This window comes from Xenopus laevis, chromosome 5L (assembly GCF_017654675.1).
Source record: "Xenopus laevis strain J_2021 chromosome 5L, Xenopus_laevis_v10.1, whole genome shotgun sequence".
Lineage (NCBI taxonomy): Eukaryota > Metazoa > Chordata > Amphibia > Anura > Pipidae > Xenopus > Xenopus laevis.
The window spans coordinates 143,476,390-143,492,676 of NC_054379.1; the positions used below are offsets into that span (position 1 = coordinate 143,476,390).

A 16,287-nucleotide genomic window follows, 5' to 3' on the forward strand; every position below is an offset into this window, starting at 1 on the left:
CTCTGAATATTCAGTGTTATGATTATGTTTGGCTGTGTACGTCATCTCATACTGTTCCTTATCTTATAGGTAAACCAGTCATGATTATAACGGAGTTTATGGAAAATGGCTCTTTGGATACCTTCCTAAAGGTAAGCAGATTAGGGCTTCCGTGCTTGTGCCACGTTAAACCTTGCCTCAGGTGCCTCTTTACTAAGAGAGGTAAAAATAACTTATGGAGCAGAATTTCTATTTTTAAAGTTCTATACAAAGTGGTCCCCAGGCAGATTGCAAAAGAAGTATGCTGGGGGGGGGGGCAACTATAGGAATATAAGACACAGCTGAATATAGCTACTTACTTTTCAGTTAAATAAGCCTAGATCCTTCTTGTTAAGGCTAAGGCCACACTAGGCGATAGCGCCGCGATTTGACTCGCGGCGACTTTTCGCCGCGACTTTTAATCCGCAATCGCTGGGGAAACTTTTGCGCTGGCGTCTATGGGAATCGCGACAAATCGCCAGCGTAAAAACACACGCGGCGATCTTTTTTCTATTGTCGCTCGGAATCGCCTAGCGAGGCAATTTCGAGCGACAGTAGAGAAAAGATCGCCGCGTGTGTTTTTACGCTGGCGATTTGTCGCGATTCCCATAGACGCCAGCGCAAAAGTTTCCCCAGCGATTGCGGATTAAAAGTCGCGGCGAAAAGTCGCCGCGAGTCAAATCGCGGCGCTATCGCCTAGTGTGGCCTTAGCCTAAAGCATGTTCTGCATGGGTGAATAAAAATCCATTTTCAGTGTGTATCTCTTTAATTCTCATCGAAAACATGTTTTATATTTACAGTACCTGCATCCAAAGGCCCTCTGCCTGTGCATTAATCATAATGATGCTAATAATGAATAAGCACCCAACATGAATAGTAGGTATATTATTAGTATGCAGTGCAAGTGCTGTGGCTTCTATTGGGCACAAAATAGAGCCCATTAGAAGGCAATTCATATAGCACACACAGTAGGGTTTTGGGGGAAATTTTAAGCGGTGAGTGAATCCAGCCATGTATTCATGGCGAAATTCTGAATTTTGCCATCTGCAGCGGAAAAATCTGCTGCAACAAAAAAAGTTGCCGTAAGAAAAACGACCATAAGAAAAAACACCCATTGACTTTAATGCCTTGGACAAAAAGTCACCATAAGAAAAAATGCCCTTTGATTTTTATGCATTTGGAGTGAGTAAAATTGTAATGCGCATAAAAAATTGTAGCACGTAAAAAAATTTGGACGCCCATTGACTTCAGTGCATTTTGTGAATTTTTCACGGAAAAAAAGATACGGGACAGATTCACTCATCACTATACATTTTCAACCTATTTTTTAAGCACATTCCGTCTATATTTACAGAAGTGTAATGCAATGTTTTGTTACACAGTGTCTCCTTTAACATTGCAGAGATCAGATGGTATATATTGCAAAATCTGGGTAAATAAGGGATGAGGCTATAGATTGATGGAATCCATGGCCCAACATCCATAGATCAGAACAAGATGCCCCTCCATACCCAGTAATACTGGAACTAAAGAGAAGTCAGGAGGTTAATGAGATGGGGCACTGTCAGCAGAATCAAATGATAGGCTGTCCAGAACTTTTAGCGTCTTACCTGTCAAGCACAGAAACCGGCAGTAAGACATTTAAAATTCCTCCTAATATAAATTCCCCACTGCTGGAGAGTTGATTTCAATTTAAATATCTAAGAATATCTTTCAGGTCATGGCAAAAAAGCAGCACAATCCAATTTAGTTCCAAATGCTCTGCTCAGAAAGGCAACCAGACTGATAAAATAAAGGCATGTCATTCTCAGCGGGCAGCAGCTCTATAAAAACTCTCTCTCTGGCTCGTGTGCTGCTGCTCCTGACTGCCCAGAGCTAAAAGCTAGAGATGACATCATAGGGTGAAACACAGACTCTTCTGGGGATGTTTAATGTCATGATGTAAGAGTGCAATTTGGAACAATTAGAATTCGGTTTTTAAACAGTACTTGTCTGTGCTGGCACATCAAGCTATTTAAATGGGAAAAAAGCAAATTGTATTATAAAGAAGAAATAGGATAACTAAGGTGTCGCAAGGCTTCCACTATTAATACAAAGCTTTATACAGCAGTAACATATTGTAACCAGTTAAAGTGGACCTGTCACCCAGACACAAAAATCTTTATAATAAAAGTCCTTTTCAAATTAAACATGAAATCGAATTTCTGTTTTTTATTAAAGCATTCATAGCTGTTGTAAGCTCATTTAAAAATCTCAGCTGTCAATCAAATATTGTCTGCCCCTCCTCTATGCCATGGGCATATGGGGCAAATTCACTAAGCGCCGAAGCGCAGAACGCTAGCGTTAGTTCGCTAGCGTTTGTCATTTTCGTTACTGCGCAAATTCACTAACGAACGCTGGCGTAGTTTCGCTAGTGTTGCTTCGCACCCTTACGCCTGGCGAAGTTTCGCTAGCCACGTAACTACGCAAATTCACTAACGTGCGCAGTGTACTGAACGCTACCTTTTACGCTAGACTTCCTTCACCACCTCAGACCTGGCGAAGCGCAATATAGTAGATAGGGATTGTTTCAAAAAAAGTCAAAATTTTTTCTAAGTCCCAAAAAACGCTGCCGTGTTTTCTACATTATGGGTGATGGGCTGAAAAAGATCGAAAAAATTTTTGGGGCTCCCCTCCTTCCCCCTACATTTCCTGACTCATGGCAACTTACCTAGGCAGTGGGCACATGTGTAGGGCAAAATAAAATTTTTATTTGCTGATTTGAAGGTTTTCTAGGCATTTGTAGTGCAGATACGTATTCCTCCATTGAAATTTGAATTTGGCGCTGTATGCAAATTAGCCTTCGCTAGCGTAACTTCGCTTTACATAGTGAATCAATGCTAGCGCAACTTCGCAACCTTATGCTACCCCTGAGCGCAACTTCGGATTTTAGTGAATTTGCGGAGCGCTGGCGAAACTACGCCTGGCGAAGTGCGGCGAAGTTGCGCCTGGCGCAACTTTGCATCTTAGTGAATTTGCCCCATAGTATCATGTTACAAAGTGCCAACATATTTTACAGCATTGTACAATGAATGGCTGTATACATTGAACATACAGTTTTAAATACATAGAAACCAATACCTGATACAAGAGGTAAAGACTAGAGGACCCTGCACAAAAAAGCTTATGACCTGCCTGCAAGATGGGTGTTTCATTTAAAGCAGACATCGTGCTCCATTGAGGATAAGGTGAATCCACCTGTAATATAAAAGTGGCTACAATTAGTCTTCTGTATCCCTCTCATGAAGAAACGGGTGAGAGAACATGTAGCTCCAGGGTATGGGGCAGAAGGCCTTTTTGATGAATATAATGGGGGCCTATGTGACCTATGTATCTTAAAGATAATTGTTCTGAAATGCTGAAGGTGTTCAAGACAGAGTTAGCAGAAAAGGTTTGGATGAGTATAGGAATGATTGAACTGGAGTAGAAATCTCAATGAATAGTTGGAGAAAATAGTGGGTGAGAGAAGATTCCCCAAAAGTATCAGAGTGGGAACCGTATGAGTATTATGAGTGGTATGATAATGATTATGCAGAATGTTTTCTTATGAATTTGTAATTTGAAATGTGGGTTGATATTTTTGATAAAAGCTAGTGGGTATAAATAACTATGTACCAGTAGTATTTACTATTCACTGCCCCAGTACACATCTTCCACAGTACTAGATAGGCCAAACAGAGTTGAAATGTAATATGAGTCTGCTTCTATTGTAAGCATAAGCAAAAAGATACTGTATGTGTATAAGAAAATGGACGAAATTTCGCCTAGCGGTTTAAACAAACCTAAGTTAGAAGCAGTTGAAAAGTAGACATACAGAGTGCCCAAACCAAGTTTGGGCACATTCATTTGCTAGAGCTAGGGGTACTGTATTATTGTTCTGAGTCAGAGCAGGAAATTCAGTTCACTCGGTAGATATTTGTTGGTATCTTTAGGAAATTTATCAGGAGTATTTGCTGATACCAGTGACAGGATAAACTTTTATGTCCGGCGGTGACTGAATTTGCTTATCTAGTATAGTAGGGTGTTTCAAGACGTAGAGCTTGTACCTTAATAGAATTCCTGATTCTTAATGACACAGTGCAAAGGCTGGGCAGGTTCTTAATCACCTGCTGCAAAGACAATGATGTATCTGAAGGACACTGGAAATTGGACAACTGTTTTCATTAATCTTAATCTGCTGAGCCAGTTTGTACGTACGGGAAAGTTTCGGTTTGATTTTAATCATTAAATATGCATAAAAGAAAGCTTTAATTAACTCTGCTAGAAATGATCATTATCACAACTTTCTGATTTCTTTATAAAATGCAGCAGCATGTTGCATTGTGGTAAAAAATAGCTTTTAGTGCATGTTTTTCACACTTTGTACCTTACCAACCTTTAGTAAAGGAGCCGTTTCATCTGCTGATAGTGTCTGATATTCACCCTAATTTTGGTGTCCGTCGCACACATACCTGCAATTGTCATCATTGTACGAGCCCTCTATATGATTGCAATCCTATTCAGTCAGTCTGAGTTACTTGGCCAATCACAATGCTATCCACAATCTCTGGGAATCATGATGATCTAATCACATAACAAGGCAGCATGCCATCCAATGGTGTTACATAAAGTTGTAGCATGCTATTAAGTCTGATGACTGTCACATACTAGTGACAACCAATTCCTATATATACAGTTTTGACTATGTTCAATTCTCAAAAGTACACACAGCTGCACAACATGGTTTCCAAGGCACTGTTAGATGCCATTTTTTGCAGCTCCGCAGTCTGAACAAGACAATTTATCTACCTCTCTTGTGTGGCACCTATTCCTTTGTCTGAAGTGAGTAAGTGTAGTGTAGAGCTAGTTGTACATTATAAGATCTGGTCATTGTATTTGTTTCTAGATGTTGGGCAGCCGACCAAATGACATGGAACATCTGGACATCAAATTCATCTGACGTAGCTGATACCAGCATAATTTATGAGCAATTAATCCGATTTTCTATCCTACTTAAACTAAAATCCCTTCAATCATAAATGGATTTTGGTCTGAAAATACAGTAACACCATATCCTACACAACGGAAAGTGGTTGACCATTTTGGCCAAAAAATAAGCATAGTAATATATTGTATCGTGTATGGTCAATTTATATTCACCGTATACCTTACCAGTTGCTACACAAATATCCATCCATACAAAGACTGTATTTAAGTAAGTTAGATTCACCTCCATCAAGGTCGCACCCCACCATAACTGCCTTCGATCCTCAAGTGATCTAACGGAAGAAAGAATCACAGCTTTTAAGAAATCACTATTGACAACTGTCATGTGTACATGATCCTTGGGCCAATTCAATATCTATGTACAAATAGAGTTCTCAGGACTCATAGACCTTCATTTCTACAGTAAATATCACTGTATCAAATCTGTACACCTCATCTGCTGCAACATTCTTTCCTCCTACTCATTTCATTGTACAAAATACATTTTTATTTCTTGCAATTTTTTTCCCTCATGTAACTGTGTCTATAAGGATAGGACTCCTCTAACGATTTTGTCGCGATCCGACGCAGCGTTATCGCAACAAAATCGTTTGTGGAGTCCAACCTTTATGGTTTATTTTTATAAAGCAAAGTGCCAAAATATGCCACTATCCATCAAAAAGCTTCCATTCGAAAAAAAAATGTGGGTTTATTCCTTTAGGTTTAGGATGCTGAATAACCATGTTTTGTCTTTCCAAGCACTTTTCAATTTCAGTACAGTATGAAAGCAGTTTTCACATATAGTACAGATTTGACATATTAATGAATGCAAGCAGGTGTGCGCAATAAAAACCCACGGGTAACAACCATTAATAAATGTGTATCAGGTGCCTATCAGGAATAAACGTAATATGTCATCAGGAACTATAAATCAGCAAAATAGAGTTGAATTGGATCTCACTGCACAATATTAATGTCAATGAGAAAAGGCGTATAACTGCGTGTCTCAGATACACAGTTCCTGGTTGTTCCATTTGTATTTTCTGATCCTGAGAATTAATAGAAGATTTTGAACCTGTTGCACATGCATAGTGCCTAGAGCTCCTAATAAATAATCAGGCCCTGTTCATGTAAAAACATAGTTGTGCAATATCATGTGTTTTGGTGCATCTGAAGCAATGATGGTGTAATTGTGGTAAATGTAACTTGGAGCATGACCACTGATGTTGTAATCCTGTCAAAAATGTCAAGCTGTGTGCTGAAAATATGAACTTTGGTTCTAACTGAACTGTGGTTGTAACTGAGGCTATAACATGGTGTCTAGATATGTATACACAAACATATACTCTATAGGTGGCCAAACACGGGCCAATAAAAGCTGCAGACAGACCGGGTCGGCAACTTATTGGCCTGTTTATGGGACCCTCTGACGGGCTGTCCTGAACGATATCTGTCTGAAAGTCGGCCAGATGTCGATCGGGCAGGGCTAAAAATCCCGTTGAATCGTGGACCCCATCTGTTCATTGATGCAGTACCATGATCTGACCACCCGTACTCCTGCATTATGATCCGATCGTTGGGCCCTATGGCCCACGATCAGATCCGTCTGATATGGCCCACCTCAAGGTGGGCATATCTAGGAGAGATCCGCTAGTTTGGCAACATCGCCAAACAAGCGGATCTCTCTGTGTATGGCCAACTTTACACTTCCTCATCTATATCTTAACCTTCCTAACTCTTCATTTTATGACACACCAGTACCCATTGTTCCCTTTGTAAGATTTAGAGAGCAAACCATATGCTTCATCTTGTTCTACTTTTAATTGCGTAGGTTTAATAACATTTGATTTTTTCCTTCCAGGCAAAGCCTGGAATCCAGGTTAATGCTAAAATCAATTGCTTGTAATTAGTTCACCATTCGTTCACGTTCTCCTTAAGCTGAAAGATAGGCGCTTTGTAAAATTCCTTCTTATAACCTCAGGGATTTAGAGAGCAAGTTCGTAAAAATTCAGGGATATTTGTAGATAAATGCCCAAGTAGGTTCTGTTACATGTGCATAATTCTGCTTATGTACCATCACTTATACATTCAGGTTTTGTATTTTCCACTATAGGTGACACTGCACAAGTGGTACTGGGGTCCTTACAACTAAAAACACAAATGTAATGTCTTGCATTAAAAAGGGCATTAACTTAAGGGATGAAAATATAATTTTGCCTCTTTATAGGTCATTGGTCAGGCCTCATCTGGAGTATGCAGTGCAGTTTTGGTCCTTAAAGGAGAAGGAAACCCTTTCGGTGCAAAACCCCTCCCCTCCGTAGACCACATCTCTCCTCCCCCCGGCCTACTTCCCCCCCGGGCAAATGCCCCTAAGTAGCTAGTTACCCCTCTGTGCAGGTCCTCTCCTGTGGAGTTTGCAGGCGCCATCTTCTCCCGTGCTGTCTTCTTCCTGGATTCCCCGGTGGCGCTTGCGCAGTAGAAGCATTTGCCGGTTCAGCTCTACTGCACATGCGCCGAAAGTCACGAAGTTGACGAAAAAAGAAAACGGAAAACTTCGTGAACTACCCAGCTTCTTACCACACTGAAGTCCCTACACTGACTGGTGTAGCCTGGGAATACTAACCCCACTACTAATCCTTGGGGAAGCACAAAACTGTTCTTGCTCATTATGAATGAGGACATTCATTTAGAATGACATGGGTATAATAAGCAAAGCCCCTAAATCAGTGGCGGAACTACCGGGGGAGCAGGGCCCGCACCCCCTCAGGGCCCCCCGGCAGTCCGTTCGCCGCTAAAAATGCGGCCAAATGCGGCCGTACGGAGGGGGCGGGCCCGGCTGCGAGTCACGCACCAGGGCCCGCCCCCTCTAGGATCGCTACTGCCCTAAATCACAAAATGTCATGGTGCTAAGAGGATGAATGCAATGGCTCTGTGTCCTTATGTGTAATCAGATAATACATGTGCCCAGATTTACTTCCACCTTTAGTGAGCAAGTGTTTCCAGGCATTGCCCAAATTTGTCTCTTAATAATTAGTTAAGGAAATGCAGACAGACAAAGCCTTTCTCAGCTGGATCCCTGTGCAGTCCATATGTTTTGTATCTCTTGTTCTCATTTTGCAGATTTGAGAGGTTCCACTGAACATCAATGCAGAGTGTTTTCTTTGTCTGTTATGGAGGTGTAAATTGAAGTGGTACCTTTTATGTTGAGATAAGAGGGACACTGGCTGAACGCCAAGAACAAAATGTGGCCATCCAGCTCTCCCTGTCTTAAACAATTTCTGCTTCAACTTCAAGTTATGCTGACAACTCAGGTTTAAGGATCTGTTGTTCTTTGTTTGCACTTTTAGATCTTATAGGTATTAAAACCATTAAAGCATTTTAGTCGGCGAGTGTGCCTAGGTCTGTGTGTTTGCTTTTATGTCTTTCTATTGAGGAACTTAACAGAAACAGCTTCAGGTCAGAAGAAGCTAAAAGCTTCCAGGAAAAGAGTAAATGCAATTTCGATTTTGAGTTTAAAATAAGAAAAAAAAACAAGCTCAGTTTTGGATGAGATACAAAGAAATGGAAATATTTATACTCCTAGTTTATTTGCTTCTATTTTAGTGTACTGTATATCAGGCTCTATTAAAGGTACTGGTAACAAACACCCAGGATTTTCTTTGCTATTGCTAATATTTTCTAAAACAAGTTTTGAATTTTCAAGATTTTGAGTCCCATTTACTAAAGTTAGAATTTTAGTGGTATTATAGCTTTTGAAACCATGATTAATCTCATTACCTCTTAAACCACAATTGCCATGAAAGTTATTAAAAGATGCGAATACAAAAGCGCAAACAGAAGAAGACACTGAACAATCTAAAAAATTATGAATATCTCTAAAACCTCCAAAAATGTTAGTTTTTCAGACAATTACAAGCAGAAAATAATCCGAAAACCTCTAAAAGTCGGAATGGCCAAAAAATGTCCAATAGGATCAGCACAGCTCCCATTGACTTCTATGGGACCTTGACTGCTGGAGAAGTTTTGTATTAGAGGTTTTCGTGGTTTTCACATTTTTAGGGTTTTAGAGAAATAAAAAACATGAATTTTTAAAGAAAAACTATGATTAGTGAAAAAAAGAAATCTGAATGCTAATAATAGGCCCTCTTTGGTTATACTTCCATCATTCAAGCTATTTCTAAATTTGATTTTTTTTTTTTTTTAAAAAAGTTGATTTTGAAAAATGCAGGCAATTGAGGCAGATATATAAAGGTTGGGCAGTGTTTAGAAATTTGATGCAGGTTAATAAAAACTATTCATTGGTCAATGCCCCCGTCTTGAGGTCTTTTATATGAGATACAAGGCAAAAGGGGCAGATTTGCCACCCAAGGAGAATTTCCTGGTATTCCACTTAGAGCCTGGGGATTGTGTAGGTCTCATTACAATAACACGGAAGTTTTCATGTATATATCATGTGCGGGGTTGGGGGCTGGATATATAAACCATGGAAAACGTTGCAGGGATTCCTTTATCATCAAGGAATAAAACAAGTCCATGCATTATATACAGCTAAATACATTGTTGGTTTATAGGTACTGTACATCATCCTTAAACCTTTGACAATATTGTAATTAATATTTAGCTTCAACTATTGGTTGTAGTAAACTGCAGTTTAATTATGCCTGCAGGGTAATGGGATCCATGCCTCGAGTCATTATAATGCACGTGTTTCTTCTCTGCATTATCCCACCGGCATATTGTTTTATTGCTTAGATATTCAAATTGCAGTGAAACAATGATACTACACACTTCCATGAATATTAAAGATCATTAAGTTAATTGCAATGCTAATAACAAATTACTTTAAAATGTCTTTAATGTTATACGTGGTGATTATTATGAAATAAGCGGAATTGTACGGCTTTACTATATGAATGAGTCTTGTAAAGTTGTGTGTGGGTGGAGAAGATGTACCTGTGCCAGTACCTAGAGCACCAAAAGAAGCAGAGAAATAATAACTAGGAGAACATAGTGACAGTATATAACTACTCACATAATGTTGTGTTTTATTCTCAAACCATGCTTTATTGGTTCCTAGTTCGACTTTTGCATGTGCTTATCCAAACAGCCTACTCATCAAGATTAATCTCTCTTATCTTCTAGAAGCATGACGGCCAATTCACAGTGATTCAGTTAGTTGGGATGCTACGAGGCATAGCTTCTGGTATGAAATACTTATCTGACATGAACTATGTCCACAGAGATCTGGCTGCTAGAAATATTTTGGTCAACAACAACCTGGTATGCAAAGTCTCTGACTTTGGCCTTTCTCGAGTCCTGGAGGATGACCCTGAGGCAGCCTACACCACAAGGGTAGGGATGAATGTCATTATTCTTCTTCTGTGTACCTGTTTGTTGGATACTATAACACCTGAGTACTTCATCAATGACATTTAATAATGTAAGTCTATTACACTGTTCTTTTATCAAAAAGGGAGGTAAAATTCCCATCCGATGGACAGCCCCGGAAGCCATAGCTTACCGAAAGTTTACTTCAGCGAGTGATGTCTGGAGTTATGGAATTGTCATGTGGGAGGTGATATCGTATGGTGAACGACCCTACTGGGAAATGTCCAACCAAGATGTGAGTTCTTAAATTAGGCTTCTTCATCATGAATAGTCTTATAGTCTAGTATAGAGCTAGTTTTTATGAGATATGCTATGTTTTTCATGAAAAGGCTATCCATTATATGAAGAAATATAGAAGAAAAAGAGTATTTTACAGTCAAGGGATAAACCAGTGTGGTGTTTGAGATCACATTTTATATCTGGTAGAGAATAAACAGTGTTTTATCTTCCCGACAAGGATCAGTAGTCCAGAAAGGCTTAGTGGGATTGGAACAAATTGTGCTGTGGTGCACGTGCGTGCTTTGTGTGGGTTGGGAGGACCAAGCACGACTGATTGTTTGCTCAGCGTTATTGGAGCAGTGAAGACCATTAAATCATAATAAATAAAAGAGCAGTGGGCCATGCACAATATGTGTGCATGCAGCCAGCGTGCCTGCAGGTAATTAGAGTAGACAGATAAAAGAGCTTCTCACCTTTTAGTGATAGTGATCTCAAGTCAATTTCACTTTGCAGAGCTGCATTGGGCAGTCAATGCTAGACAAAAGGGAGAATCAGCATTTGGATCTTTCAGTGTTAGAAATGAAATGATCAGATACATCAGGGACAAAGGATAACAGGGGCAAAAGGAAAGCAAAGCAGAACTGCAGAGCAGGAATACAATGGGAAATGCAAGACAAAAAACAGAAGGCAAAATGACAAAAGAAAATTCTGAAGATGGTAAGGGATGACTTGCTCATGAGTGACAGAATGAAAGAGGAACAGAGAATATAAGGGACAAAGAAAACTTAGCAGGATAAATATGGGTATAAATATGCAGTGGAAATACAGTGGCAATACAGTAGATAAAGACAGGGCAAAGGGGAAAATGTAAATTAAAAAAGCAAGATGTAAAGCAATAATTTTGCACCACCATGATCATAGTAGACCTATAATTGTCATGGATTTAAATGCCAAGCACCACGAGCCTAAAAACCCCTTAAGGAGATCAATATGAAACACGAATACCTAGTAAAGGTTTGTGCTGAGATTTTCAAGGTCACAGAGACCGTAGTCACTCAGTGTAACTATAATAAGATTGCATATCCATGATTAATAACCCAGCTGTTATTTACATACAAATGCAATTGGCCTACAGTACAATCACAGGTAAACATCTTGGTAGGTTTATATTATTAAAATGAATGATAAATATATATATATATATATATATATATATATATATATATATATATATATATATCAATTATAATAATATAATAATATATTTTCTCAGGTCATAAAAGCAATAGATGAAGGATACCGGCTTCCCCCTCCTATGGACTGCCCAGTGGTGTTGCATCAGCTTATGCTAGACTGTTGGCAGAAATGTCGAAGTGACCGGCCTAAGTTTGGTCAAATTGTCAATATTCTGGACAAATATATAAGGACCCCAAGCAGCCTGAATGAACTTGCCAACAGCTCTACGTGGTAAGTACTTCAATGAAATCTAAAGGTCCTGGGTGAGAGATGTAAATGTGTTTTTATGAGAATGTTGTTGACCAACAATGAACTTTTTTTCACCAAGATTTCAGCGTAATTGCTGCCGCGGCATGCCTGACACTATTTGCACAAATTGTTTCCTGACAAGCTTCACTTTATCTTTGCAGGCAGGACCCAAGTCTGCACGATTCACTGCCAGTCACTACTGTTGAACAGTGGCTTGAAGCCATCAAGATGAGTCAGTACATAGATAACTTCACAATGGCCGGTTATGTGACCCTAGAATCAGTGCTATACTTAAGCAGCAAGTAAGTCTGAAACTATAACTATGTCTCATTCAACCTTAATCAATAGGTACCTGACTAAAACCTCCTTCAACTGATCAAGAACTCTTTAAAGCTTTAATATTTATTTCAACGTTAATTTCACTAACAATTAGTTACCACGGCTGCATGGAAGTCTTACGGGTGATTAGCACTAAAAGAGCTAATGTATATCACCAACATCAGAAATTATAATACAGGTATGGGATTGGTTTTCTGGAAACCATTTATCCAGAAAGCTCTAAATTATGGTAAGGTGATCACCCATATACTCAATTTTATCCAAATAATTCAAGTTTTAAAAAAAAATATTTCCTTTTTCTCTGTACTAATAAAGTACTAAGTTGTATTTGATTATGACTTTTAGGGAATTGTTTACTTTTTTTCTCATATTTTAAATAAAAAAAGCTTGCCCAAACTCCCATCCAAAATGTTGCCTCCTGTATCATTAAAATAACTTTAATTAATTAGATCAGGAAAAAACTTGATTTTTTTGGGGTTTTTGCCCGAAAACCCCAAATTTTTTGGATTATCGGGCTAAACCACGATAAGTTTTTTTTTTCTTTTAGCTTTTGCCCCAAAAAGTCCAACCAGAAAGAATTGAGTTTTATTAAATAACCCTCTTAAAGTATGGTAATCCAAATTACGGAAGACTACTTATTCCTAAAACCCAGGTCCAAAACATTCTGGATAACAGGTCCCATACCTGAATGATTTGCTGTCTAGATAGTGCCAGAAATGAGAGAAGTAATGTTGATAGGTTTAGACTCACCATACTCTATGCCCCCAACCTTTTTTACCCTTGAGCCACAGTTAATAATTAACAAATTAGTTCTAAAGACACCAAATGGTAGCAAGCATAGAGAGTTTTGGTTTAATTGCTTGCTACCATTTGGTGTCTTTAGAACTAATTTGTTAATTATTAACTATAAGAGGTGTTTGTGAGATAAGGATATTTTTACACATTAGTATCTAAAAAAAATTTTTTGGTGTTTGTTTTATTTTTATTTTTATTTTTATTTTTATTTATTTTTTTATATTTTTATTTTATTTTTATTTTTTCACTGGTAAAAAATTTTTTCTAGTCACTTATATTATTATTCACACTAATATATAAAATAACAGTGGTGTATATATATATATAAAATAGACACACAGTCGCACAATCGAAGTGTTTTAATTTTGTCACACATCGTGCACTTTTATATACGTTTAATCACGCACAGTTAAAGGTGCATTTATACAAAAAATAGCAGAAAATACTGCACCATATTACGCATATCTGTTTTTGTTCCCTTTTTTCCTTTGCTTTGTCAGGAAATACAGCGATTCCCCTTTACCTATATTTGAATTTCCTACGGGCCTGGGAGAGCCCTTGATAAGGACTCGCTGTAACTTGGAACTTCACTGCCCAAAAGACTCAAAAACTTTTGTTGTGGACTTGTTATAATAGTATGGCTATGGTTGACAACAGTGTTGGTTGTCATCACAAATACTAATTTATTTTTTGTAGACATATATTCACATAATTTGGATTTGAATGCTCAAAACCATTTTTCTTTTCTTCCAGCGAGCTGAGCAAAATGGGAATCACATTAGCTGGGCATCAGAAGAAAATACTTGCCAGCACACAAAATCTTCAAGTACTGGGGACCCATCTGCAAATCTGACCACCTTGAGGATTTTTAGTGTCTTTGATGCTCACCGGGAATCTCTCTGCCCTACCAGAAACAGTATATTCAGACTTGACTGACTACTGTGTTCCTGTTTCATCTTCCAATAGCAAAATTACTGCAGGGAATGATCCGTTCATCCAGCCAGCTTCACAAAGGGCAATTAAAAGACGACAATAGTCTAAAGATTTGACTATGGTGCCTTGGAAAAGGTGTTTTGGATCTAGAACATCCATTGAAACTAAAAGCAACAATATGGCCGTTAACTGTACAAAGACGTGGAAAGTATCAGCGACGAAAGACTATGATTTGATATTTTGTACATTATGAGAATTAGATATTGTGGGCCAAAAGTTTACCCATGTTGACATGTGAAACAGACAAAAGACAGAACTTATGTTCATAGACACTGCTGACTTTGGTTGGACATGGTGTTGTGTTTCAGCTATTGCGTAGGTGGCCAATTGAGAAAAAGATGTCGTTGGTATGTAGAATGCCTTCAGAATTAAGTTGAACCCACTTCATGTGCACTGAGAAGACGATGAAAGATTATCTGTCAGTTGTCATCTTGTATTCCATCTCCAGACACAATTGTTTGTCCCAAGCATCTCTGCCTCCAGCTCTTAAAGGAAATGCATACAATGCATTATATATGTGTGTGTTTATGGAGAAAAAAAATGTATATTTTGATTTTCATATCCCAGGTCTGTAGCCATCACATTTATGATCGCTCACAATGCATTGTCCAGAGAAACTGTAAAAACCATGTAGCATTTGTATTGCTTTAATAGCAGTGTCTTTAAATAAATGGAGCCACATAACACATGGAAAATGTCTTTTAATGTACGAATAAGAAAGATTTCCTAGGTTCCCTCTGTTCCTCGCTGCTACTTTGTCTTCAGCTCAATATAGGACGCAACTCAAATCTCATTGTAATGCTGATTAAGGTACACTGGACTTCGCTATAGAATTCCGCAGCAGCCATTTATACTAAAGTGAAATTTAAACATTAAAAGTCATTGTTTTATAACGTTTTTTTCCCCTTCAGTAGTGATGGGCGAATTTGGGGCGTTTCGATTTGCTGAAAAATTCGTGAATTTCCTGCAAAATTCGCTAAATGGCGAAAAATTCGTGAAATGGCGCCGCCGTCTCGTTTTTGATGACAATTTTCGCTGTTGAATTTTTGCGGCGGTTTTGCAAATGTATTCGCTGGTGGTGAATCGCGCGAATTCGTGCCTGGCGAATAAATTTGGCCATCACTACCCTTCAGCTAAAACTCAGACTGATGTTTACAGATATTTTGTACCACTATGTATTTTCTAAATATAGATATAGATACACTGAGGTTTGAATAGGTATTGCTAAATGCCACACAGCACAGCTACTGTCAGTGATCAAATTCTTCAGTCATTCTCTGCAGTTACGCCTCCTATCCAATGTCTTGAAGTCCAAACGTAAATCCATAAATAACAATATTCCACACTCTCTCTCAGTTCTAGGCCCTTGTAAAAACTATCTGAGAGAGAGCAATATATAGATACATGGTAGATAGTAGATATATAGATAGATATAAAGATGACGATAAGTAGACAATAGATGATAGATAGACATGTAGATAGATAGATAGATAGATAGATAGATAGATAGATAGATAGATAGATAGATATAAAGATGACGATAAGTAGACAATAGATGATAGATATGTAGATAGGTAGAGAGAGCAAGAGAGAGAGAGAGAGAGAGCAAGAGAGAGAGAGAGAGAGAGAGAGAGATAGAGATAGATAGATGATAGATAGATAGATAGATAGATAGATAGATAGATAGATAGATAGATAGATAGATAGATAGATAGATAGATAGATAGATAGATAGAGAGATCTAGAGAGAGTGAGAGAGAGAGAGAGAGAGAGAGATTAGTACAGAAGCTGATCGATAAACATATAGGTACAGAACATACACATATTGTAGGTACAATAGATACAGTAGATGAATAGATAGATTGATAGATAGTTCATTCACACATTAAAAAATATTGTAAAAATATTATTTCACAAAACATTCAAACCCTTTCTCATGTGGAAAATATGGGATACAACACATACCGCACTAAAATGTATTCAGGATAAACTTCCAGCTAGCGCATGAATAAAAATATGCACATAAAATAGTAGCTGTGTATTGGA

At 38.3% G+C, this 16,287-nt stretch overlaps 1 protein-coding gene across 3 annotated transcripts in view; it reads left to right on the forward strand.

Annotated features, from left to right (window-relative positions):
- LOC108717159 (ephrin type-A receptor 3) overlaps positions 1-14,931 on the forward strand; it is a 150,525-nt gene extending 135,594 nt beyond the window's left edge. For all 3 annotated transcript variants that reach the window (XM_018263983.2, XM_041563511.1, XM_041563510.1), the window contains 6 exons: positions 70-131; positions 10,165-10,374; positions 10,496-10,645; positions 11,903-12,096; positions 12,276-12,416; positions 14,002-14,931. In XM_018263983.2, the coding sequence (XP_018119472.1) occupies positions 70-131; positions 10,165-10,374; positions 10,496-10,645; positions 11,903-12,096; positions 12,276-12,416; positions 14,002-14,101 (857 nt within the window). In that variant the 3' untranslated portion in view covers positions 14,102-14,931. The remainder of the gene's footprint in view (positions 1-69; positions 132-10,164; positions 10,375-10,495; positions 10,646-11,902; positions 12,097-12,275; positions 12,417-14,001) is intronic.
- The last annotated feature ends 1,356 nt before the right edge of the window (positions 14,932-16,287 follow it).